Here is a 27,843-nt window from a genome sequence, read left to right on the forward strand (position 1 = left end):
CGATTTCGTAAGTATTATTCTACTGTCCACTTCGCATGGCTGACCTTGGGAATGGTCCTGTGGAATGCTGTGCCATTCGGGTAAGACTGGGCGGCTCTGATAATTTTGTTATAGCATTCATGTCCATCTGGGCCAGCCGCGGAATCATGACAGCTGGCCCAATGCCTTGGCACACTTCATCCTATGTTGTTGTTCACGAGACCAGGTACTCTAGGACGTAACAAATCTACTAAACGTCCCACTTCTCAACACCGGCACTTCCACTTTCACACCTCATACAACCTGAGTTGTCTTTTCTGCCAATGACGCCAGCTTGGCCGCCCAGGTTGGTCACTACACATAGTTACCACTTGGAGACATCTGGAAGTCGCACCATCTGTCCCTTCTGCTCATCCCACGAAACGCACAAGGAGGAGAGTGCGTCTTGCTGCCGACTAGTATGCCGTTCGTTAGCATTAACTAAATAGCTGCTGCTGGTTTCTTCCTTTAGTTAAGCTGGTAGCAGGCAGCGTAAGATTTACCAAAATCTCATACAGCTAAAGAGTGTCAGGGATTTCCGCCAGCTCAGCATCAGCTACTGTGAGCCAGTCGGCATCGCGCAGAACTCACAGCATGGCGCATTACGTTATTGTTACAATGGACAGCATTTCGTCACGTGGACGTTCTTTGCTACTTTCATACCTAGTGGCGACGAGATCAAAACAGACAGAGCTTCATCAGCCGCTATTTCAACGGGCTACGAGCTTGACAAATCCTAGCATTACTGTTACCAGGCCATGTGCAACAACTCAAGAGCTCTTCATTTCGGTCTACGTGGGCATTAGCGCGGGCGCCTGGCAGATTCCCGCCGATAAAATTGCAGAGAGCCCAGCCGTTGCCATTGCTTAGGAGCAAAAAAGTTTGCGCGAGTTTGTAAGACATTATAAAACAACTTGACCTGCCACAAAGAACGACCTTAAATAAAGAGTGGGCAGGGCAAGCGCTAACTTCGAAAGCAAAGTTCATTACAATGAAAAAGAAAAACAACGTGCACCCATTGCATGGCGTACATGCGTACACACTTGCGAAGACTAGTTGCCAATCCCCTCTTCCTACTCACAAAACCACTTTGATTATAGACCATACTTGAGAGGTATATTACACTCACACTACAGGAAGCTCGTTGGAGGTTGCGTACACACGCACCATCTTTCTCTTTTATCAAAAAGACTTCCACAAATTTCCGTCGTAATTTGCTCTCATGTCCTAAAATTGCACAAGTGTCGCAGAAACAATGTTGGCATCCGCAGTCAACCCTAAGGGAAGACAAAAATAGGAGGAAAAGACTGGCAGGGAGGTTAACCAGCCTATAGGCAGCTGGTGTGCTGCTCTGCGCATGGCAGGGGGATGGGAGAGATGAAAGACAGAGAGGAGAGAGGGAAGAGAGATAATCACAGCACATTAGGCACCACACGCGCGCACACTCAGTCATAGTCCAGTCTTGTCTTTCGTAGTGCGTGACATTGCTGTTACAGCCACTTGTTCAAGTCCGCGTCGTGTACGAATTTCAACAGTGTTTTTGTCGCCTTCTGTTGCAATGTCCTCTCTCGGGCACTTGAAAGAATAGTATCCACAGACATTTGGCTGTTGTCGATGAGCGAGAGAACGGACGTCAGTAACTGTCCCTGGATGTGATACAACGGACAGTCGCGTAGGATGTAGTGTAGCGTCTCTTCGCAACGACAGGCATCGCAGAGAGTATTGTCGGTCATTCCTATGAAAATGAATAAGATTTTGTAAATGCCACCCCCTGCCATAAGCGATAAAAGAAGGGTGGCTTCTCTTTGGTCGAGCCCAGTGGGGATGCGGACAGCCAACAAAGAGGACACGTGGTGTTTACAATTCGTCTCCTTGCTTGGTGGGCACCATAGTGAAAACGTGATTTCACGCGCAAGTCGTCGAAGATTACTGGCAGCATCGGTCCGCAAAAGTGGTATGACTTCTTTTTGTGTTCTTTCAAGAGCTGCCCGCGCGGCAGTATCAGCGTGTTCATTCCCTACGATGCCGCAGTGACTTGGAAGCCACTGAAACGTCAGTGATGCCCTTTGTCGTGTGAAGTGGGGAGAAGGCATCAAATCTCGAAGAAAAGCTGTTCGTATGGCCCGCGACAACATCCCAACGTGCGAATAGACTGTTTCTGTAAGGGAGCTTATGCCCTTTAAGTCTGACATTAAAGCAACAGCCCGAATGACCAACGTAGTATCACCCACACGTCAAAATATACGATAGACTGCCGCCTGCTTACAGGGCACAAAATGCAAGTCATGTTTCTCGTTGCATTGGTTATTTTTTCATGACCCTCAGAGTCAAAGCACCTCTGAAAAACAGGACTACTGAGTTTGTAGTTAGCAAATGTTTAGCAAAAAAAAAACGAGCTTCCTCTTTTTCAAATGGTGCGAAAATCTGGGATTGAACGAAATGAACACAAAAAGCCATTGTTTGAGTGACACATTCATCTGTCTGCTTTGGCACTCCGTCTTCTGCAACTCATCGGCCTACTAAGCCGCATAAGTAATCAGTGCATTTGAATACCACGCGCTTTGCAACTTATGAACCTCTTTCTCAGCATTTGCTTGAATGAAATGCTCGCATAATCTGCTAACGGCATACTGTATGCAAGACAGAGCAATGCCGTTTTTACACGTTTAGAGTGTAATGAAGTAAAGTGAGGCAGAATTTCGATGCGGACACTGTTTCCTAAGCAGCTTTAACACATTTGCTAAGCTGTAGTTGAAGTTATCAATGCTTACAAAAACCAGGTAATCGTCTACGTCATGTACAATCTTAATATAAAGGCCACATAAATACTTCTGGAAGGTCCGGTCGACTCGACCAAAAATACTTCTCAAAATAAGAGTTACTCCAGCCCTAATAGACGCTCCCGAATGTTGAGCACAAGCTCCCTTCCTAGAAAAAGAATTTCGAACGAAGGTAATAGTTCAACAGCCCTAAAATCTATCAGCGAAAACCCCACATCGTGTAGTAAAAGAAACCTCGTCATTAAGGTCACAGATGCATTAATTAAGGTAGCTTAGCAACACGCCTTCCGGCATCATGAAATACATGTCCCGAACACCTATCCTGAAGCCCTTCCATTAACTGGCTTGCCAACTTTTAAGAAATTCACAACGCCATCAACTAACTATAACTAGGTATCCCGATAAGGTGATGTACGTACATTTATTCCTTGCAAGTTCGACTGCAGATATTCCGACAATAGATGCAGTCACATGTTACTATCTGAAGCAATGGTGCAAAAAGGAATTGTTGTCCTTTGTGTTTATGCATAAATGGCTAACCTTTCTGAGGGAGCGGAATGGTCTGAACACATTGCCAGTGTTCCCAGCAGAGCTAGAGAAGCCCTAGGCTTTCTGCAAAGAAATCTTAAACATGTAACGAAGGAGTTTAAACAGACCACATATTACGCCTATGTCAGACCAAAACTGGAATACGCTGGAATATGCCTGTCCTGTGAGGTATCCGCTTCACAAAGTATGCATTTATGCACTTGAGTGCATTCAGTCGATAGCAGCAAGATTGCTTCTGGGAAAATATGACCGAACTGAAAGCTCTTAATGTATGAAAAGGGAACCTAATTGGTAATACTTGCAAGGTCCAAGACGTAATCTAAGATTAAAACTATTTTATTCAATTTATAACAAGAAAACAGGCATTAAACCTTCAAAATATTTAAAACCAGCGCAATATCAATCCTCGCGTCATGACCAGAAATATAAAGTTTGGCCATACAACCTCAGAACGGATTTTTATGAGCATTCTTTTTTTCAGCAAGCCATTGTCGAATGAAATATGTTACCAGCTGATTTAGTTAACCACAAGACTGGGATTTTTTTCTAGGAGGCACTATGCCCCCCGCCATAATGCCTAAGATGGCGCCGCGGGTAGTATCCAAAATAAATAAATAAATAAAACACCATCAAATGTAAGATCTTACTAATTTTCAATTGGCCGGCTAACTCATCTAACTTGTCTCATAGTTTCGAACGAAGTGGATATCTTATTACCAAGAAGTTAATAACGTTCGGAATGTAGTTCTAATGATGGTCGACTCAAACAATGCCATACATACATAATTACCTACACCAATCAAAAGCTAAAAAATCACCACCCAATCACTCCGTATGAATGACTAACGAGTGAAAGCTCAAACGTGCTTCGGATTTCCAGCAGTGGGTTGCACTCGACGCTGCACTGAAGCTTCTCGCAATTATTGATTACATGTTCATGGTTTCTAATAAAGTTATACACACGCTTGACTTGGGTGTACCACAGGGTTCATTTCACTGTAGTATGTAAACTACGCGAGGTACATTGTGCCTCGCATGATCACGATCATGGAGTAGGGTAATGAGTGGTAAAACACCTTTCTCAGTGTGTTAATCCCTGTTCTTGTTCTCTAGCCACAGCAAATTACAGACGTCGCAGCCGAAGCCAAAGTGGCGCTGGAGAAACTATCACCGAAAGCGGGTGCTCACCTGAGCAAATGCGCTCCCATAATGATCACGTTGACGTTGTTGTGCCGGCAACGCCACTTGTTGGACGAGGCGTTGGCGCAAGCGTTTGACGTCTCGAGGTAACTCATTGACGTGGTTTGCAGGATCTTACCACCACCGCACTTACATTGCTATTGGCAAGTTAGTGTGGCTTGAAAGGCTTCTGGATCGTGGGTACGCAGTAGCTGGCCGCACTTGGCCTCGGGGGCCCATTTGTGTGCACGGACTGCAGCGTCGGCCTTGCGAAAGCGAGATATTCCCCGTTTCCACTGTCGGTGCTCTTCTAGAGTGATCTGCGGATTACACATGTGGAAATTTTCAGTAGGAACTGATGCGCGCGTGCTCGGCGCCACAGCTGCGACGAGATTAACGACGTCAGTCACAACGCAGCCAAATGCACACGTGCTTGGGTACGACGCTGAGAACGGCGTATTAGATGGCAGTGTGAATGTATACAGCTCATGACACCAATGCCAAACGCTTTTTCATTATTACTAGTCATATACACTCTTCACTGTAAAATGCGAAGATTGAGCGTTGTTAAGGATCCCGCCTTTACCACAGGTAAGTGCTCCCGCTGACACTCACACCGGCAAGGGTGCATATATGGAAGCAGTGAGCGTTAAATTTGATGCCTAATGCATTTATAGTAATGGCACATTCTGCTTTGAAAAATAATCTTTTGATGCACTCGTCACAGTGTTGAAGTCGTAAAGTTAGTTAACTGCTGACACGAGGTTCCAATGCCCGCCATGGGGGCCTCATTTTAAATGGGAGAAAAAGTTATGGAGGCCCCTTTACTATGACATTTTCACACATTAGGTTAAAGCAAGTTGTCACCGTTTGCGGAGGTGACCAGTTCAGCCTATTGTGTACTTCCAGCATAGGTTCGAAGTATTAAGCCGTAGTCAATATGAGGAAAATTATTGTTATCTTGATGCAGCCCTGTCAGCCACACAAGATTACGCACTCACGCAATTTAGAGCAAATGCATGTCCGCCGCCGTTGAATATTCGTAATCTCGGTCACAATTTTCGAGGCGAAATCTTAGAGGCCCGAGTACTGTGTGAACACCAGGTGATCACCAAGTAAACAGCAGATACATTGTAAATGCAAGGTGATGGAAATTTTCGAAGCCCCTCACTAAAGGGTCCCTTATAATTATCTTGTGATTATCGAATATTAAGCCCCCAACATTTTTTCATTCTAGCATCGACAAATACCATCTGTATTCCCACATATCGGAGGGCACAGTAGTAGGCGGGACACGTTACACAGCGTCCCTACCACCACGAAGGGGCTGAAGGGCACCGGACGGTACAGGTAAAATATTTTTTGACGAGAGTGAAACTAAAAAAAATGCATTTTGCCAGGTTCTAACGATGCCTGAAAACTTTGGGTGAATGACAAGTACTTCAAAAGTGAGCATGCCGATCATTTACTCTAAACAACGAATTTAGAATCCCATTGCAAACGCAAAGGCGACAACGCAACAGTGTTCAATATCAAAACAGTGTAGAATACGGAGGTAAACCCATTTTAATCGCATGAAGAACACTGCGAACTCGTAACAAAGTATACAAATAGTTTTGTAAAGATTATACTAATAAATTCCATATTTTTGCTTTATGGGGTATTGATTTGTACAGTATCTATGACATTTGTTGAAACAATAGTACATGTTGCTAGTCGTAAACCCTGTAGCAACCAACATTTACGAACCTTCGGAAATGAAACTGCTTCTCTACCATGAAAGTATAGAAACATATACTATTACTTCAGTTATTACCCTTATTCACACTACAATAAAACAGTGTAATTTCCACCCCGTTAATTAGAAAAAACTCGCATTCGAATGTGTTTTAAGGTCCCGCCCAATATATGTTTGTTTCGACGACATGGCAGGCAAACTTCATTTGATTTTTTGTCGAAAAACCGCACGTCTTTTTTTAATACGAGATATCCGCATCTCCACAGACTTTTTTGGGTGTTCGCGTTTAGATGAACACTCACGACACCATCAATGTGTGCCTGGCTGCGACCACTGCAAGGTGAAGGCCTCTTCCACGATCCACCAATCAACCTAGATTTTACAACTGTAATCATATTACTCATCAGCCCACCAAACTTTCTGTCTCCCCCCTCAAACGTTTGCCTTCTCTGGGAATCCAGTCAGCTGCCCTTAATGACCAACGGTTATCCTGCCTACGCGCTACGTGCCAGGCCCCTGTCCATATCTTCTTGATTTCAACTATGATAATATTAAGCGCTGTTTCTTCCTCATGAGATTGCTGCTATCGTTTCCTTTTTACGCTGGCTGCGTCGCCCTCAATTGAAGCTGTACGCTCTTTTTAGGGGTCCAGGTTTATGCTCAGTAAGTAAGTACTGGCTAGATGCAGCTGTTATATGCCTTCCTTTTGAGGGTTAGTGGCAGATTACCATACATGACTTGAGAATGCTTGCCGAATGCGATCTACCCCATCCTCATTCTTCTCATATTTCACTCTCATGGTTCGGCTTGACGGTTACTACCTATCCTAAATAGGCATGTTCCCTTACAACTTTTAATAATTTTCCTTTTATTACAAAGAGCTGTTTTATGGCGAGACTGTTGCGCATTTCTTTCATGCTTATGCATTGTTAGGCCTACTATTCTATTTTTCATGCCCAGTCCTGTATTTATGAGATGCAATTCGTTCCCTGATTTACTCATCAAAGCAATGTAATCAATGAACCGCCGGTTACTAAGATACTCTTCATTAACTCATATCCCTCACTCTTCTCAATCTAGGGTTCTGAAAACCTCCTTTAAATATGCGGTGAATAGCTTTGAAGACATCGTTGCTCGCCTTGCATTTTTTTAAAGACGACAGTTTTTCTTGGAGACCTTGGACGAACAAATTTTGGTCTGTCTGTCTGTCTGTCTGTACACTTGTCTGTGTACGTAGTGGTGAGACGTAGACCCGAAGCGCAAGCCGTAAGAAAGCGTGCTTGTGCCACCTCTTGTTTAGTCCTTGGAATGTCCGCTGGATAGCGGTGCTTCTCTATGGGGAATATAAGATGAAAAGATGCGAGATGGTGGTACTTGGATAGTTGAATAGATGGACGAATGGACAAACAGGCAGATGCATGGAAGGACGCATGAACGGACGCAGGGGCGGATGCATGGACGAACGCAGGGACGGATGCACGAACAGACGCACACACGGACGGGCGGATGGACGCATGGACGGTCACACAGACGGACGCATGGACCGACGGAAGCAAGAACGAATGGACAGACGAATGGTTCGCCCCACTTTCTATCATTCACTCCGTTGATATGCTGCCAATTTTTTATTTTAGGTCTTAAGTAGGTGCACCACAATATGTCCTAAATATTTGATGGATCCTTCTATTTCACTTTATAGAATACAACGCAGTAGTGTAATCTGGTCTCAAGCGTTCCACCTTCAACTGTGCCGCAAGAAAAGAAACGTGACCACGTTCGTCGTTTCCCACTATGCACAATACCTACAGCACTGAAGTTGCAAAGTGACCTCCGCAAATTGTAATGCACCGACAGCTCTACACAAGCCTCTCGTTGCGAAATTCTCATAGTTTTACGTCCGCTGCAACTATCGCTTCTCCCGCGTAGTAGGAGGATTTTCCTACTTTTACGTCACAATAATAATACACATTTTTCACTAAGGTCTTTCAATTATTGGCGTGTATTTCTCGTTTGACACGCACGAAATTTGAGTTCAAACTTTTTCTGAACCATAAGAAGTACTTTGTCTCTTTCAGTCACAAATTATAATGCATATAGATGCATCAAAGTTGCATGACGTGATTTCATAGCACTCATTGTTACATTCCACAAAAGAACATGACTTCATGCTTTTTTTTGAGTGAACTTCAGTATTAAAGTGAATTCGTGCTTAAATACGTTTATACTTATGGTGCAAATATGTAGCTTCAATACTTTATTAAAGAGTTCTTACCCGAAACGCATGCACATCTTGTTTTTTGGTGATGTATTCTGTTCGAGTTAATAAAAGAGTCTCGATGTTGGTCTTTGACACCGCATGTCGAACAATCATCGAACATGATTTGCCGAAATATCCTCAACAGTATGATTCGGTTACATTACCGCTAGTTCTCCACTAAAAAGCCGGCATAAATGGGCACACTAAGTTTCAAGTCCTTTGTAAAAGACGCAGTGAATGACGTTTTATCAAGGTGAGCCTGCACAATTGTACATAACTTCTATAAAAATGATTTATATGGGGCGTCTAACGTCCCAAAACCATCATATGATCATATGAGACGCCGTAGAGGAAGGCTCCAGAAATGTCGACAACTTGGAGTTAATGTGCACCCAAGTCTGAACACACGGGCCTATGGCACTTGCGCCTCGAGTGAAGATTCAGCCGCAGCAGCCAGGATTTGATCCCGCGAACTACGGGTCAGCAGCCCAGTAACACAGCCACTAGAGCACCATGGCGAGGCTTATAAAAATTGTTATTTAAATATTTCCTCTGTTTTGCATTATCGCAAACTGACAATGCCGCTTTGACGACCACAATCAGCGCTGCGACAGCCTCGGCGATATTTTGAAGCGATGCGTAGCCGTATATAAGGCCACAGACTTGACTGTAAAAAATTGAAGTTCATAGCTATTAGCATAGTTCCCTAGTAAATACCTGCAGGGTTTTTCAGAGCAGTCAATGAACTACTGACAAATAAATATCTTTACGCCCGTGATCGCTTTGTGATGATATTTAAACCTTAGGTTTCATACGGCACATCATTTCTGTAGACACGCGTCAGTACTGTTTTGCCGCCCATATCTTAATATGCAGCCTTTGGAGAAAGCGTAGTTTAAGAGGGTATATAAATACCCTAAAGGGCTTTGTTGGCAACCATTTAAGCACTTAGCTTCACCAACGTGTTATCACTGGGGTACAGACCGCAATGGCTTTAGTGAGTTTTTCGCTACTCTGTATGTTTGTAAGTGCTTTACTGTTTTCTCACACAGATGCTGCCAAGGTGAGTTCTATTTCGCCACTGAAGAAGGAACTTTAGGCCACAAATATTATTGCTGTGTTCGAACTGCGTGCCTAAAAATATGTTGAGTTGATATATCATAATATAAAAAAATGCAATAACCCAAGAATCTTCCCAATATTCTAAAGCGTTGACACTAATAATAAGAGCCTTCTGTCTCCGCGCTCCTTCACATACTAGAAAAAAAAAAATGAACGCATGTTCGCTCAACCGTGTAAGGTGGCAAAATCTGCTGACGCAGTTTTCTAGGGTCACCGCACTCAGCCCAGCCTTCAAATACCTAATGAGAATCAGGGGTTGATGCATGCTAGATTCTTTGGTGGGTAAGGTGGAGAGAGTAGTGGACATGGTGGAAAAAAGTTCAGCAGATCCCACGTACCTGGGAACCAACGTTATGCGAAGCATGAGAAAGAAAGGTGATCATCTTGCAATTTTTTATTGAGTGACAAATCGTAAAATGACGCCAAATATATGCACAAATGTTGCACGCACAGACGCCCCACCATAGTCGTCTAGTGGCTAAGGTACTCGGCTGCTGACACGCAGGTCGCGGGATCGAATCCCGGCGGCGGCGGCTGCATTTTAGATGGAGGCAAAAATGCTGTAGGCCCATGGGCTCTCATTTGGGTGCGCGTTAAAGAACCTCAGGTGGTTCATATATCCGGAGCCCTTCACTATGGCGTTTCCCATAATCACATGGTGGCTTCGGAACATCGAACCCCACGTATCTATCCACACATTTGCACGCACAGACATATGTTGACAATTTTTAAATAGTCAGTTGTCTGCACTTTCACAACGAAGTGAACTGGAGCATTCGTATTAGCAACACCAGATGCTGATTCCAAGTGCTGGTGCTCGCGAAGATACTGACCCCGGAGAGTGCTACATAAATCAATTTCAGCGCATGGCCCCTAACCACAGTTGACGTTAACTCGACGTGACGGCTGTGTCAATTGAGTACAAAAGTAATATTCATGAAATTGGGTAGGCAGCACTGCAACCTGTTTTGGTTTTTCGAAGGTCAGCGTCTATTTTAGAAGTAGTTCCGAGAGCTAGCGTAGCTCTGTGGTAGAATGTTTGACTGCCACGCAGAATGCTTGGGTTCGATTCCTGCTGGAACCCTGAAATCTCTTATATGGCATTCGACGGAGGGTCAACGCCGCCTATGTTAGATTTTTCTTAACACTGACATCTATTTGATGCCTTCGTTGGGTCGACGCTACCAATGTCAGGAATTCCTTAACGCTCATGCGTTTAAATGGCCCATGTGTGTTCTCGTCGTTCTTGGGTAGACACTAAGTGTAAGTCACCTGTGGCACTTACTTGCATACCAGCGGCACATACCCGCCACTGTCTGGCGGGAAGTATTTGACGACGTACGTGACGGGATTGTGACATTCTTCATGTCTTCACCAGGTGGTCATATTCGTCAAACCATCTTACCCTCCCATGCTAATTCGGGTTCATGCCAAGTTAAGGGGGTGACCACAAGAGCAACCAAACGTAAGCGGCTTGATATGTACGCTCAAAGACGCCGAAGTTCGCTAAAAAATGCTTTGCATTTATTATTAGTGGATATGCTATACAGGCTGCGCTGCTTATAGTGGCTGATGATGGCGAGAATGGAAAAATTGTTACAGAGGGTGGTGATGATGGCGCGTTTTGTTCAATTGAAATGGTAGAGAGTAATGGGTGGTGACCGAGGAAAATTCTGGCTGATGGTTTCGATGCAAAACAAGTTTGCCGGATGGCTTGAGTAAGAAGCTGGATGGTGGTGGCGTGATGAAAGAATCATGAACGATGTTGAGATGCTAAAAAATGAAGCGGTGGTAGGAAAAATACCTTATGGTTAATGTTTATCTCTGAAATACGCCGCGAAATGTGTTTATAATGAAAAAATCCAACGCTTGCTTCATCTACGTAGCATAAATAACCACCTCCACATTAGTAGAGCACAGCAGCAGTGAATCTTTGACGCTGGTACTTAGATCGCTTTGCATCCGTGGCTTGTTGATGTATTTTCATGTTTACAAGACTAAAGGTGTCGGTGAGATCAGTGACAGCATACGTGTTACATTGTCGCGCAGTTGTGGAGAAATAAATTAGTTTTTGTTCGTTATCGCCCCTTTCAACAGGTAGACCACAATACGGCAGCTACAGGATATTGCTACTGTAAATGCCACTAGGGCAACTGTTGCACACCCCATTACCGTACTTTAACAATGCAAGTGGGTGCAACACTAAAAAGCAAAAGCTTTCGCTTTCGACAACCAATAAAATGAGTCACAGTAAGCATGCCTTGCACCGTCTCGGTCTACCACCAGAATTTCCAACGAAGCTTAAGCCAAGCATACTCACAAAGCCCGTCTAAGTGTGATCGCCGCTTCTATGTATCGGTATACACAATTCGGACGAGTACAATAGACTCTGCAACTTGGATAAGGCATCTGTTAATGTGAATGAAGCATTTTTTTTCTGTTGTAAGGTGTCCGCACAAAAAAGGGATGCGCTCCCAGCGAACGTTTTTCAGCAGACAGGCGCTAGTTGGGCTTGCCAACACTGCTCCGACTCAAATGCGAAAATGCTGACTAAACCAAAATAATGCAACATGTTTTCAAGCCCAGTGCATTCGTTTTTTGTAAAGCCCTATGTATTGCTGTAGCTAACGTTAGAGCTTGAGATTAGTGGGCTGGCATGGCTGCGCTAGCCACACTGCCTCAGCTGGACATTGCGCGAAAAACATCACAGTACTCAATCAATTGCACATGAGTGTTTATCGAATCAGCTTTGAAGTGACTTAAAGCTTTTTCACATGTCGCGATTTTGAAATAGCGAGGAATGTATATGAAACCTGGCAGTAACAGCCGGAAAATTATAGGTGCTCATCGGTTCACTTCATTTTTATTGGTGAATTGTAATAATTAGTTATGTTATTATCGCCATGCCATTTATAACCAGCAGCACGTGTCTGTATTTATTAAATGTGCATATTTTAGCAAGACGTGAAGATCATGTCTGTTTCGAGTATGCGACAAACAAAAATGAATCTAAACTGTGAATTAGTATGTCGACTACTCCTTCTACAAACAGTAAAAGCATGTCTCGGTGTGGTACAGTCACCGCGCTACTACGCCAAGCTGACACAAGATGTACATCAGTAACTTCATCAAGTACAAATTATTCTACAAAAGAAGCAGTTTTAAAACCCCAGAGATTTTGCTACTCATATACCCATACTTCCTTTTCTTTTTCTTTTTTTCCTGGTATATATATGCTTGGCTCAGACCTGATTGAATATTTTATAGATTAAGGCACATTTCGCGCTTATATATGCGAAAGCAAAAAGTCAGCTTCCGGTTCACCATGAATAAATGAATAAATTTTATTAAAGGGACGGCAGTTTTCTTTGGGAAAGTCCAGAGAAAGTTGGCATTAGGTACTTAACCGTCCTACCCTACCGATATTCAACTGGTCATTGAGAGGAGCCCATCACAGAAAACATTTTTCTTCGGAGTGAAAATACTTAGCTCTAATTTGAACACTAAAAAACACTAAAAAGTATTTTTCTTAGCCTGAGGGTTAATACAGAACGTCTACAAAGATTGGAAGTATAATTTACCTATATTTATGCAGTGCAGTGGTAAATAAAGCAAGGCGATTTCAAAAGGGCGCCTTGAGACTCGAACAATTTCTTTACATTTTGTGGCAAAGTATTTTGTGTGGTACCGCAAAAGGCACAAATTATTTCAACAAAACTTGTGGTGGTAGTGGCTGTGTTAATCGTTGAAGTACTGTTTCGCAACTGTTTGGTGCATCATGGATTCATAATAATGGAAAAGTTTAGTTGCTTAAAACACCATACTCATTATCTGTGCTCCTTCATTTTTCCTGGAGTAATTCAGGCGTCTAGAATCTTCTATACTGATAATCGTTAAATGTTTTGGTGCAGTGGTGCTTTTAGGCAACTAAGCATACCATAGTGGTATGGCAAGGTGGCTTTTACTTGTTGAGCTCACTGAATTACGATCTACTTGAATATACTTGTAAAGTCCTTACAGACACAGCTCATGATTACTAATATTATCAGAAATTTTCGTGTGGTAATGCGTTTTTACTTAATGTTTTGTGAGAGTCCTTTCCTGGCACAGCTCTGCTACAGTACTAAAGCAGCAGTTTATTTCTAACTGCCAATTTTTTCAGTCAAGTTTCTCGTCAAGAGCGCCGTGCTTCATTGATTGACTTGAGAAACCACTCCTACACTCTAAGGCAAAATTACCCAAAAAAGGAGTAACGGGGCCCAATACGCGCGCGCGATGAACGGATAGACAGTTGAGGAGCAATCAAAAAGGGAAGCGTGCCACGCGAAATCACACGCGCCAAAGGGATGAACCGCCCGCGGATTGCAGGCAGCGCGAAAAGCGCTGCCAAGGCGCCCTGCCCTCCTCCTCCCTTCTCCTTCTCTGCTGGCTCAGTCTTTCCCCGTATTTTGCCGGCGACGGTTGGCGTGTTGCATCGCGCTCGCAGTGCTCGACCACGGCCGCCTGGATTCGACGATCTAAAAATTACGACGTGGTGCTTGTGTGTACGCTTGGACTAGCGTAGGCTGCTGCTGTTGCGTTTCGCTGCACCCATGAAGTCTGGAGCAAGTCTAGACACATCACCACGCCGCGCTGTATATCTCTGGCTTTAAGATAGTCTCTTTTCCTTCCTCCGTGGTCACGACCAACACACGACAGCAACAATTGGGAACGCCAATATGGCTTCCGAGAACACAATAGGCCTATCGGATACATACTTCTGTCTGACTCAGGGCAGAAAACAGCGCTGGATTCTGAGGCAAGTAGGTTACCATTCTTTATTTTACTCTACTTGTCGCGTGTGCGATACGGATCGCGCTTGCCGGCTACGAATTCGGTCGTGTTGTATATCGCACGCACGAAATGCATCGCGGTCAGCTTCGGCGTCTGCAGTTCGCCTGTGCTTTGCGACCGCCTAGAAATCGGCCCCCATTGCCGTCGGCCTACCACACGCTCGCTCATCGAGTGCTCGCCTGTCTTCGCCACCGCGATGAGCTCCAGGTGGACGATTTCGGGCTGAGTCCTCGTCGCTGTGTTGGGAGTAGTCGAAAACACGTTGCGGGTTTTCATGAAAAGCTTGGTTGTAGTATGTCGCGCGCTCTAAGTGCACCAGAACGGGTTGGCGGAGCTTTCGCTAGCGTCGGAACTCACTGAAAATCGGTCGCCATTACAGTTCGGTTTCCCGTCAGTCGGTCGCAAGCAGCTCGGCCGGCACTGCACCATAGAGAAATAAAGGTTAAGAGTGGACACTCCCGTAGACCCCAGCGGCCCAATCGACCCTAGCACACCTAGTGGTTGGTGAGAGCAAGTGGCGTGCGCTTCCTGTTTCGGTTTCACTGGCGCAAATTTTGAATTACTTTGCATAACCAACGTTTGGCTATGACGAAAGTTCATGATTTCAGACCACTATTCATCGCCCAAATGGATAGTTTTTGTAGGTCGTTTTGATTTAGCGATTCCCTGTTTTGTTTTGTTCAGTGGTTCGTGCGAATCGGTCGTGACGTAATTTTTATTTAGATTAAGTCATAATAAAAAAGAGATGCAGGTAATAATAATTCACTACGGTTTTATTCATCACGCTTGTGTTTTTCTTTTGGAACGAGTGATCAATGCATATATCAGTCAAAGAGACAGAGTATCCGTAATGTTTTATTCAAAGGCAAGGTAGAGTCTGAGAATATAAAAAGCACAATATGACAAAGGTAGACAACAAATGCATCTCGCCTTACAAATAAATTGTAACAAATACAGAGAGAACACAGACAACGCACACATCGCTAGAGTTGGCAGAAGCCGAGAAGCTGGTGAAGTATGACACACCGGGCCAGTGGGTAAGTAAGGATCTATGGCAAAAACACAGAGCACAATGCTGATGAAGAAGGAAGCAGTGACATATACACAGCAATGAAGTCGCGAATCACGCCTGGGGTTAACCGAAATAATGCATATAAATAAAGAGCACACAGAAACCACACGACACAATATAGCAGAAAGGCAAAGGTGCAGTGTGCTGGCTGTGCTTAAGAACAGCTAGTCCAAAATGAAAAAAGCAGACTTGATGCCTGCTTGTCCTCAGAAAGGTAGGGCTTTGCAGCTTGCTCACTACGTGAAAGACAAACTTTATGCTACAACACTGGCAGGTTTTGTGGCTTTTGTTATGCGTCGCCTTCATCAAAAACTTAAGATCCCAAGTGATTTGCGTCTGGGTGTTGCTGTGACGCTTGCGAGCTAAAATAGATTGTAGTCATCACTTATCCAGAATTGTGGACTTTAATTGGTGCTACGAGAGCGGTATTACAGGGCTAATAAATAGCAGAAGGAAACCACTTTGGCTCATTATTTTTCACAAAGGCTCTACATCGTACGTTATCACTCAAAAGCTATATAAAAATAAAATGGCAGCGTCCGCAGCCCCATCAAACGCTACAAGTTTGAGTATTCTTTTGAAAATTTTGATGGGCGAGATGAAGAGGTTGATGAGAAGCTAAAATACGAAAAGCGTGATAACGTGAACCGTGCCCACTACATACTGTGTTCCTTACCCGCTCGAAGACATTTCAACAAGCGGTTTTGTTATCGATATATTACTTGAGCTGGAGAGATAAAGCATACACAGTGACCAAGCGAGCCACAGTAAAGTGTACAGTTCGCCCGCATTTGCTACAAAAATACAGACAGGATACCCAACATTCTTTTTAAGGTTATGCAAATCACTTCGAGCGAATACACAGTGTCCCTACTCCTCATAGCGGGTAACCTAAACAATGTATGCAACGAAGGAGTGGCTAGTCCAGTTGAGCTGAATATAAGCATATAAGACCATAATGAAGTCTGCTGTAACGAAGTAATAACATAACAAAGCTATTGCAGGATTTGGCTCAACTCGAATACTTTAGTGTAAACCCGCCGCTAATTGCTAACCTTTGAACTTGTCAAGCTGTATGCCTGAGATTGAAGACTGGAACCTAACCCTATCTAAGTTTCGGTTCACAAAACGCACATGCCAACATGAACGAACCCGGCAAAACATTTTCAGAAACTTCGCGCGACACCCAGCAGAGCAGAAATGAAAATCGCCAACACTTGACAGATGGTGATACAAAACATCGCACACTTTCAGGTGATGTGCAGTGGCCTCAATTATGGCAAGAAAGTGAGATTCAAGTTGTACATATGCAAAAGCTGCTTCTGATGGCACAGTGAGATTCCCAAAAAGTTTGCTGGGGACGTGGTATGCTTTGAGCATTGTGAAATACTGGTGGGTACCCTTAAGCGTCTCACTGTCGTCTTTCAGTAACTGTGGGCAACTGCAACCGTCACATGCATTCCGAAGGAAGTGTTTGATGAGAAAACCAGCTACATAATATGCAGCGGAGTCATCGATAATATGGGAGTGAACGTTTGTCGCAAGTTCAGAGAGATCGTCTAGAGCGGGAAAGTCGTCAGGCTGTGGCTGTGCACACTCCTCATTATCCACAAGAGACGAACTGGTGAGGGAGAATGGCGAGAGCTGCTCCTGGAAGAGGTCACATTCATCATCCTCGACATTTCCGTATTCTGACAGCTTGAAGAGTTTTCTTATACAGATGTGCTTCAGGCCACAAATAAATTGTGCTACGTTGGGGTTGGTGTTGCAACCCTGTTTTTGCGTAATGTGGCCAAATATGTTCTCCAGAGGATCCTGTTGAAGCCTGCGTGTTAACAGGTATTCAAAATTGTAATTTTTTGAGAGGTCGTCCCATAGTTGACAAATTGCCTGAATTGTAATTTGCCAACCTACGATGGTTTGTGGTTGATGTCTGCCAACAAACTGCCATGATGCAATCCAGGGAAGCTAGCCTCGGAGGAAGTCAATCAGCTCTGAATCATTTTTCATGATTGCATGCCGCAGCTTTTGCGAAGTTCTTTTTTTACTCGAGCTGTTCAAGGCATCGAAAATCCTGTCCATACGATCACAAAATTGACCTGTAATGATGGCCGAGGCAGGCAGCACCTGCGCATACACCAATGCCGTGATAGCAATCGAAACTGATGCACTGAGGACCTCAGTTGCTCTGCTGACCTTCATATTAGAAAAAGGTTTCTGATGAACGTGCCGTTCAGTCAACTTTGGAGCCAATCGCAACCGCAACTCATGTGAGGATTGGTAAAGGCTTACAATCTGCGACCAGTTAACGATGTCATCCCCAATGTATAACTTGTGTGCTTGGACATAATTGCGTGTTGTTTTGATTAAATGCGGAACATCAAAAATGTAATACACCCGCTCACCATTAACTTCAAAAAAAGGCTTTGCTACAGTCACTCTTAGTTGGTTAGCGAGACTTACATTTGAACTGCCCTGGTCACAAATGACTGCTTTCACAGCAATATTAATGCTTCTAAGCTCCAAAATGAGTGACACCAGCAAGTTATGCATAACAGATGATGGTGTTGATGTGTGCCTTATAGTAAAAGCAACCGGTTGAACCCACTTTCTCGAAACGCCAACAAGAAGAAAAACCAGTGCTCGATCAGCGATGGTTGAAGTGCGATGAGTGCCATCATCTGTAAAACCCTGGACAACGTCTCTTGCAGCATCATAGTACAAATTCTTTTTGAGTGCTATTTCGTCGAAAACTAAAGCACACACTCGGTCCCGTTCATTCCAAGCTTGAGTATTTGTTGCAATGGAAGAAAGGATTCCTGGAATTATGCCTGGAGTCATCTTTACATTAGCTAGCCACCTCCTTAATGAACGCCGGGAGGGCAAAGAAAAATATGGAGCCAGAAATCGGTATGCTCGCGAACCTCGGAAGTTTAAGTGAAGAGCAAATTTCTTGAACCACACAAGAAACCGCTTGCCCTTGCGTTTGGGCCTCAAGCGAACATGTGCAGAAAGAAGTTTAAAAACCTCCTCGGTGACGTGCGGTCGGATAACTTCAAGGGTCTTTGAAGTCGATGACGGTGCTTGGTGAGGCTGTCTCCGCAGTCTTTTGATAGTTTTCCGCTGTGCTGCTACTTTTGCTTGCAGATGTTTAATGGTTTGCTTGTACTTCATTGATGGAGACATTGTCGCTGGCACACAGGAACGCACTGCAATAAACAAAAAAATGGATGTAAAAGCGAAGAACAACTAATCCCATACGAGCACTTTCCTCGCTCTTTCAGACCCAAGGTGCACAACTTTCTGTGGTGCAAAGTTTTCGATTCCACTACCTAAAAACAAACCATTCACAATGTTGACAATGCACAAAAAAATAAAAATCACTGAGAGCCCACCCTTACATTTTGTAAGTGCACACGTAGTGTCCTTTTGAGGATAGTTTCCTCAGAATGTCCTAAACATAAAATAGCACATTAAAAACAGCTGCAATAAAAGCATAGTCACCATTTTCTCTAGGGCACTCAGGCGTGGAGCTGTTGGCGGAGACGTCTTCTGGAGGGTTTTGTGAAGCTTGTTCAGTGCCTCGGACAGTGCTGTCGGAACAATCTTGCGAGCGGCCTGCGGAAGTCTCTATATCAATCCACTCTGGTGTTGAAGTGAACATACAACTTACCGGTCACACAAGTTCCTTTTGTGACAGCTGAATGACTGGTTAAGGTTTTCTCCGGCAAGACGAAGTCAGCGGAAATTCTTTCACCAGCTACAAGGGAGCTGCCACCTGCAGAGGTTTGGTCAACAGTCAATTTCGGTAAAAAAAAGAAAGCGCGACACTGAACGCACCCTGTTCAACGGGCCACCTCAATGTGTGGGAGCCGCTTTTTGAAGCCTCTACCGCAAGTCCTGAAGAAATGAAATTACGACAATGTATCAGTAAGTGGCTTAAAATAACACAAACTGAAGCTCATCCGCACCTTGCAGTGCAGCTTCTGCAGCCATGTCACAGTCACTACTTGAAGCGACGCTCAGAGAACCTGCATATATGTGCAGTTGGTACAAGTTACAAAGCTAGTAGCATGGGGAAACTTAAACAGCTCTTTTAAACGCATAAATTGGTCGAACGTGGAAGAAAAGAGAAGGCACCAACTAGGAAACAAGTAATTTGTGATTTTTGGAATTATCAACAGTGGCAGCTTTCACTGATGAAAGGTATACCTACATGTGCACTCAGGATTGAAGATAACGTGAAATAGCCCTTTAAAGTCTTTTAAAACAAGTTGCGCAGGTCAAGAGCATCAAAAAACGACAGAAATGTAAAGCTGCTGTTAGGAAGGTAATAGCCCACAATTCACAAAATTTAAGACTTTCCAAGTGTTACTTCTATAGTGAGGTTTCTTCATCGGCTACAAAGATCTTCGCGGTTAACTGTCGCCACTGATTCAATACAAGTGGCTGCTATTGCACATAATTGATCTTCAGTCAATCACTTACATGGTGCACCTGGTTGCACACTGGGAACAGCCATTCTTGTAAGCCTTGTGTGCCCAGGGTCCATGAAACTTTGAGCAGTAAAATGGTCGCTACAAACCCTGTTCGTTGCGTACAATAGGCTGGCCGGCTTACTAAAGAGATCATCGCGTCCAGCATACTGCATCCATGCTTTCATCCTGCATTGGCAATGAACTATCAGCTGAAAGAGGAAGTGCTTGAATAGGGATTTTTTATTGTTACCCTCACTGAGCAAGTACAAACAGTAAGCCTAAAGACATGCAAACCATACAAAAGCTTGAACACACCTGCCGTCCCGTGGTATGCGGAAGAAACTCGTCCCAGGCTTCTTGTGGGTTTTGCCATTGTTGAAGCACCACGATACACAGCAGTAGCTGCCGTAGCTTGGACCGCCGGACGGCATGGCGTCAGCGCGGTCTGAAAATGTTAGCAAGTGGATGCTTCGCTGTCAAATTACGAAAAAGATATGTGCACGTCATAAGTGTACCAACAAACTCCTTTGAATGATTAGCTAATCGATGCACAATACAAAACCAGTGATACATCTCTGACCCATAAAACTCTGACTTGCAAAGATATACGTCAAGACCACGTACAAAGATCTTCAGAAGTTTTCAGGCCGCTATCCCTTGTAATGCAATGGTATCGCGGCCTGGGAACTTTAGAATACCTTCGTACGTACGCAGTATCAGCAGTACCTTGGGAAGAAAAATCGTAGTTGAAATTTATGCGGTAAAATTATATTGGAAACGTCAAAAAAATTTGTGAGCAGCTTGCACTAGTGCCACAAGGCTAGCGAAAAAACGAAGATGATGGCCACTTGGCTAGTCCAGATTTGCCTCCGGCACACCAAGAATTATTCGTGTTCCGAGCCTTCGGGAAACGCGTCGTGAAGCATGCGAGGCCCAGCGAATGCTTCTCAATATTTTGCACCGAGCCTATGACCTAGCTGCCCAGCTACGCTCAGCGCACAGACGCTCGCGTCCGTGGCAGACGCAGCACGCGTCGCCTCGGCTTGACGCCGTGCCGCCATTGCTATACTGCATACGTTGCACGATGTTCCCGGCTAGCCGCCGCACAGAGCCACAAACTTTCTTTTTAGCGAACCTCCCAGTCCTTACAAGCTTCAGAAAAAGGTTACAACTGCGTGAATGAGACGCCTTGTAAGAAACAAACTCGCACACTCGAAGCGCAACGTGTGTGTGTGCATCTTTCTATGTTTGTTGCATGGTGTCTTATTCGCGCAAGTGTAACCGTTTTCTGAAAAAATGACCCAACAAGACCAACAACATGTCATTCAACAAGCTTCGCTTGAAAACGTGCCTCACCTGTTATCTCACGCACGAAAACGCCGACGCAGCCGACGTTGATGAAAGCGACGAAAGCTTCTCGCTGTCAGTCATGCATGGGCTTGTCGCTGGGTAGATGGTGTTTATGACAGTACGGCTGAAGAAAAATAATCGCGTAAGGTGTGTTGAATAAATTGTTTTTATGTATAAAGAACATACCAAATTTGGGCGTATAATTATTATTTTGTAAAAACAGTTTTGTTGCATTGATTATAACTGTTTTTTTTTGCGTTTGCGCCCTCTAACGTTTGGTGAGAGCACTAGTTTGTTACGTAGTCGTGACGCACTTCCTGAGGCCAGGTTTCGCGGAGTGTCCGCTCTTGTCTTCTTCTTTCTCTATGACTGCACCGTCTGTTGGCCGCGGCGACGGACTCGCGTTTGCGCGCTACACTCGCTCGAGTTTGTGGAAAAGGGTCGCATTACCGTCGATTTCTTTGGCGCTAGCTCCAAACCAGCTCGGCGCTGTTCGTGGCGGCGGCCAAGCGTACGCTCGATCTCCTGTTCGAAGTTCGCTGGCCGCATACACTCCGCGTGAAGCGCCGTGTTTGGTCTAGCGTTCGCTTTCTCGAGCTGAACGACGTCGCTCGCTTAGGACTCGCCGACTTGTTAGCGGCATGGTGGTTCGCGGAGTTGTGGCTTCGGCCGCCGCTCCTAAGCTGTTGCTCTACGGGGATTGAAATGAGTCTTTGACGATGTGTGACATCACGGTGAAATTATTAGCATGTCATATCTCACGTATGTTTTCATTTCACCTTGCACGTATTTCTCATATGCATTTGTAATCATCCTCTGTCACGTGTGACTTACAATTTTACCTGATTATTGTGCAGCCGTCGGCACACACCGTGCTGAAGACTGTGTGCGCTGGCAATCTGCGATGCCTGACATCCATCTCTTTCGTCAGAGCAGCTTCAGAAGGACTGTGCGACATATGAAGGTAAAGTTATTTGCGTGTCATATTTTAACGCTTGTTTTTGTATTAACGTGCACGTACTTGTCATATGCGTGCATCTTTATCTTCTGTCACGTGTGTCTAACTATTTTTACTATCTCATTTTACGTACAGCCGTGGGAACACAACAGGCAGATGCGCTGGCGTCTGCAATGCATGTCATCTATCGCTTCCGTCGGAGCAGCTCCCCAAGGAGTGAACAAGATTTGACAACGAGAGAGGACTTGTACACTTCACCATGAATTCGCTTAAAATAATGGAGAAACTTTATGTGCATGTAGAAAAATAAAAGATTTCGATGTCCCACTTTTGTGTTTCGTTGTTGCCGTGACTGCGAAAGCAGTTACACATAGGTGGCTAACTACTTTTTCACGCGTTCTTTTCTGCGCAATTTGTTTCTCACTGCCCAGAGAAACAGGCGAAAAAAGTATTAGACCTGGCGGAAAATAAAGAAAAAAACAATGTTTGAACTGGGGACAAAAAGTTCATCTGATTAAAGTATTTGAGTGGATCAACCGTTCGTGCGGCAAGGTGCAACTGTGAGGACTAATGGTTGCCCGGTAAGGCGTAAGTGTGGGGACTAACAGTTGCTTAATAAGGTGCAAATGCGAAGACGAAATGTTAGTTCTTTGAGTTGGATTGTGAGTCTAACGGTTAGTCACTAAGGTGTAAATGTGAGGACTAAATGTTAGTCCCTTGAGGCCATCTGTGGGGACTAACTGTTAGATCCATTGCCGTTAGTTCTTAGAGGATTTATTGGTTGTGGCAGCCCCATTAGTCCCCAAAAGGACGAACCACTCACCCTTTTAGCACCATTTTGCCTTTGAGTGTATTCATAGGATTTATATGTATAAACCGTGCTGCCCTTTTCTATTTTTCAGGAAGAACATGAAATTATTACAAAGAACATGCCTGGGCCCTGGGAAGTAAGTAGATCGTATTTTCACAATGACTGTTTAGGCTACCGCTTGATTTTAGGGGCCACGCTCCCAGATTTTCAAGAATCTGAAGCCTACAAATCCACTCAGCCTCAGGGAGCCGAAGCAAACCATGAATGCATCTCTGGGGTGTAGGGGGCCTATTTCTGTTCACTAAAGGCTGGTTCACATGACGTTATTGGTGCGAAAAAAAAATTGCCCTGTTAGCAACCACTGCGGTTTCGTTTCAGGTGGACAGAAGTGATTATCACTTTTATATCAGCGTGGAGAGCAAGGTTGCTTGCTATAGTTCTTTATCACGTGCACTGCATTTTTACTCAAACGTATTGAAAAACCCTATAAGTTTAAATTTTTACAAATTTCATCTACGATAGTAAAGGACATGCCTGGCTAGTCATATAACAATTTTTTTTATTCAAAAAACATCAAAGTGCAAAACAGCGGGCGACAACAAAAAGAAAACACGTCAGCGCAGTTTTATGGCCGCGCCGGCTGGGCATCATTTCTAAAGTTACCGAGCAAAACAAAATAAATAAAATAAAACAGCGAAAAGCAGCCGTCGCTTGCCGCTGACCATTCGGGCGAGATAGATCAGCTGCTTTCCTTGTTTGTTTGTTTTTTCGTTTTTTTCGCCAAGAGTGAATTCGCAGCCTAAAAACATCTGTGTAGGGACTCCATCTGAAATGCGACAACTGCCACTTTCGACGTACTGCGGACACACAAGCCCATGTAATCTACCACATAGAACAATAGTCATCATACGCATTCATGATGAATTGCAGAAGAATTGTGTTGGCTTTTATGACAAGGCGGTTGGTGTGACTCTTTGATGATGCACATTGCTGGTGGGCTGTGTTGCGTTCCTGTAGAGCATAGTTCGGCAGTGACGAGCATGGGTTGGCGTGGGCGCAGCCATGCATGATTGGTACTCCGGAAGCGCAGCTCTCTTACAGCGCAAAACTTTGTGAGCTCAAAAGAAACTGCCATCGACGGTGTCGCGAGGAAAGCTCCAATAAATGACTCCCGAGAGCAAGGCCGTTAGCGGTAGACCACACGAGATGACGTTTGTCGCAACTTGAAGAATGCGTCCAACCGAAGAAGCGTCATCTTGTACCACATGTCAATACTGTCTCCTGTTATGAAGCCAAACCAAAAGCTTAAGGTTATATCCTTTCACAAAAAATGATCGCGAAGAGAAAATAGAAGACAATAGTTTTCATCACCCAGATCTGAAGACATGCTGCGGGATAAACATTACAGATGCAGGTTTAGTGCATTTGTTCTACAACCTATACACTTACGACATCATTAGGCTTGAAAATTGAGTAGCGTTCGCACCAACGTGCGACCGTACTGCGGAATCAAGTTCGACTGGCTTTGTCTAAATTTTCATCATCAGCAGCATAAGCCTTACTACGCCCACCACAGAAGAAAGGCATCTTCACGCACCGCCACCCAGCCCTGCCCGTGATTGCTGCTGCCACTTTATACCGGCAAACTTCCTAATATCATCTGCCCACCTAACTTTCTGTCTCCGCTTCACCCACTTGCCTTCTCTTAGAATTAAGCATGGGATCCTTAATTACCAGTGGTTATCTTGCTTCCGCGGTACATGCCCGGCACATTTCCATATCGTTTGCTTGATTTCAACTGTGATATCCTTAACTCCTGTTCATCCCCTGACCCACTCTGCTCTGTTCTTGTCTCTTAACGTTATACCTATCATTTTTTTTTCATCATCCCCTACTGTCATCCTCTACTAGAAAAGAACTCTCTCTGTAATCCCCCATGTTTCGGCTCCGTAGGTAAGTACCGGTATGATGCAGCAGTTATACAGCTTTCTCTTTAGGGATAGTGGCAATCTTCCATTAATCATTTGAGAATGCTACCGAATGTGTTCCTCTTCATTCTTATTCTTCGAGCTACTTCAATATTGTGGTTGGGCTCCATGGTGACCACCTGCCTTAAGTAGACGTACTCTTTTACAACTTCAAGTGCACTACTACCTATCTGGAAACTCTGTTCTTTTCTGAGGTTGTTGTTTATTACTTTTATTTTATGCAGAATATATGTCTAATACAGAAATGACGAATCGCAATCCATCTTCCGATTTACCAGCAATGCAATGTCATCGAAAAAGCGCGGGTTATTAGGGCATCGAGCCGGAATCAAACAGAGGAATCAGCTTGTATCCCTAACTCTTCCTATTTTACGTCTCTGAAAACCTTCTATAAGGACGCGATAAAAAGCATTTGTGCGATCATATTTCCCAGTGTTACACTCTTCTTTATTCGTATTCTGTCACTTTCTTTATGCAGAACTATGGTGGCAGTTTATTCGCTGTATATTGGTTACAAAATGTTTATATACGCTTCGACGCCTTAAATCCACAGTGTCTGCATGAGTGCTGCAATCTTTACTGAATCAAAAGCCATCTCGCAATCAATGAAGGCTATATACAATGATCGGGTGTATTCTAAGAATTCATGCATCTTTTGATCTACAGTAGGACTATGGTCCATTTTTAGTAATTTTAACGAAATCCTGGTTGATGAATTGGTTAATTCAATTGTTATGTTGCTTTATTATGTTAGCAATTACTTTGGTAAATAGCTTTTATACGAATGAGAGCAAGCTGATCGACCTCTAATTCTTCTAATCCTTGTCGTCCCCTTTCTTAGGGATTAAGATTATGTTAGCGTTCCCCTAAAGCTCTGGCACCCTCCCCGTCAGGAGACAATTCGTATACAGGGTGGGCAGTTTTTCTAACACAATATGTCTTCCGTTTTTCAGCAGATCAGATGTTATCAGACTGTCACCAACAGCTTTGCCCCTTAACATTCCCGTGAAGGCTTTCGTGACTTCTGTCATTACTTGTTGGGTGTCATATGAGGTACTCCCAGCACATACATTAGGGCATTAAGGTGTTGGTTGTCCTTGGAACTGTACATATCTCTGTAAAACTCATGCGCTACCTTAACTATATTACTTATATTTGTTGTTAATCTGCCTTTCTTGTCCATTAGTGCGTACATCTTGGTTTTGCCTATCCCATGTTTCATTGTTACCACTTTGGCTCTTCTTATGTTCTCTAGAGCATGATCTATTCTTTTAGTGTTGTACATTTTTAAATCGGAGACCTTACGCCTAATAATCAACTGTTAAAGTTCTGCCAGTTCTATTTTGTCTGTTGTGTTTGAGGTTTTCATGTTTTGGCACTTCTCATTGGTTTCTTCGTCTCCAAGGCAGCTTTCTAGTGTCCTCTATAACTACCATACCTCCAACTTTCCCTGCACACTCTCTGATGTGACTCGTCAGAATATTATTCATTGCGTCAATGTTAAGGCCCGTTTCTGCAATAATTGCCGCGTGTCTGTTCTGAAGCGAGACTGAATTCCTGTACTTTCCCTCAGAATGCTAGCTCATTGATGGGCTTCTTGCGTGTTAGTTTCTGTCGTTCCTTCAGGTCAAGGTGAATCCGGGACCTGACCAATCTATGGTCACTGAATCGTACCTAACCAAGCACTTCCACATCCTGCACGATGCCTGGGTGTGCACTCAATATGAAGTATATTTGATTCTTACTTTCAGCATTAGGGCTCTCACTTGTCCACTTACGGTTCACTCATTTTAGGTATAAAGAATTCAAAATCCGTAAATTACTTGCGTTCTGGGAAATCTAGTAATACCTCTTCAGAGGAATTTTTAGTACCGATGCCTTAATCTCGGCTGCCTGTCATTCAGCCTGCTTCTTCCCTACTTCAGCATTGAAGTGGCCCATCAGTAAAGTATACTATGTTTTTAGCTTCTTAGCCAATTCAACGTTTTCATATAACCTTTCAACTAATACGTCATCATGGCTGCATGTAGGCGCGTAGGCCTGTATCATCTCCATAATGTATCTCTTACTAACTTTATTTACGATAACTGCTACCCTCTGAATAATGATCTAATATTATTTTATGTTTCCCGCTATAATTCCATGGATAAAGAACTCCACCGTCAGTTTTTTTCTCATCTAAAGTTTAGGGACACCTAAACAGCCTATCACAATAGAGCCTAGAGGCAATCCTTAACCCACGCAAGTGTTGGCCACACTCCAAAGACATGCTGAAAATGATTGCCTCACGTCAAATTCAAGGTCAAAAGAAAAAAAACGCTGATAGTCAGACGAAGTTAACAGCTTAGCTTTCAATGTTGCGCGTATGATAAATAGCGTCAACTGACCTATTTACCGAACACCTATGTACAGCTTGCATACTGAATGCTTATTACATTGCTAAAAAAGCAGATAGCCAGCAGTGCAACCACAGTTCCATTTTTTGAAGCGTGACCATTGTATGAATTTTTTAAAAGAAAACTTCAAACACAAGTGTTGCTTTTTCGTAGACAGCTTGATTGTCACGTAGTATTCCTCAGTTTGATTCCGGCTCGATGCGGTATTAGGGTGAAGCACCTTAAGCACGACGATCTTCCGTTCTTGGTGTCTGTGATCAACGCTCAGTGCAAACATACAGGAAACATAAAAAGCTAGACTAAGGTCACGATTA

The 27,843-nt window shown here is 43.9% G+C and overlaps 2 protein-coding genes and 1 long non-coding RNA gene across 17 annotated transcripts in view; 2 read left to right on the forward strand and 1 right to left on the reverse strand.

The window, feature by feature from the left end:
• The first annotated feature begins 9,144 nt into the window (after positions 1–9,144).
• LOC119165678 (uncharacterized) overlaps positions 9,145–27,843 on the forward strand; it is a 91,479-nt gene continuing 72,780 nt past the window's right edge. For 3 of the 15 annotated variants that reach the window (XM_075872378.1, XM_075872380.1, XM_075872379.1), the window contains exons 1-2: positions 9,327–9,584; positions 23,237–23,281. In XM_075872378.1, the coding sequence (XP_075728493.1) occupies positions 9,510–9,584; positions 23,237–23,281 (120 nt within the window). In that variant the 5' untranslated portion in view covers positions 9,327–9,509. Of the gene's footprint in view, positions 9,585–11,021; positions 11,109–23,236; positions 23,282–25,056; positions 25,099–27,843 lie in introns of all 15 variants that reach the window. The other 12 variants (XM_075872383.1, XM_075872381.1, XM_075872373.1 and 9 more) reach the window with 10 other exon arrangements.
• LOC142769278 (uncharacterized) lies at positions 11,140–22,661 on the forward strand. The gene is made up of 3 exons (XR_012885748.1): positions 11,140–14,445; positions 22,234–22,340; positions 22,470–22,661. It is a non-coding gene; the product is annotated as an uncharacterized LOC142769278 (long non-coding RNA).
• On the reverse strand, positions 14,868–19,363 carry LOC142769183 (uncharacterized). The gene is made up of 4 exons (XM_075872166.1): positions 19,053–19,363; positions 17,841–18,757; positions 17,633–17,675; positions 14,868–14,896 (listed from the first exon to the last, which is right to left on the reverse strand). The coding sequence occupies exons 1-4, from the start codon at positions 19,210–19,212 to the stop codon at positions 14,868–14,870; spliced, it is 1,149 nt and encodes a 382-aa protein (XP_075728281.1). The 5' UTR covers positions 19,213–19,363.

This window comes from Rhipicephalus microplus, chromosome 8, assembly GCF_043290135.1.
Source record: "Rhipicephalus microplus isolate Deutch F79 chromosome 8, USDA_Rmic, whole genome shotgun sequence".
Lineage (NCBI taxonomy): Eukaryota > Metazoa > Arthropoda > Arachnida > Ixodida > Ixodidae > Rhipicephalus > Rhipicephalus microplus.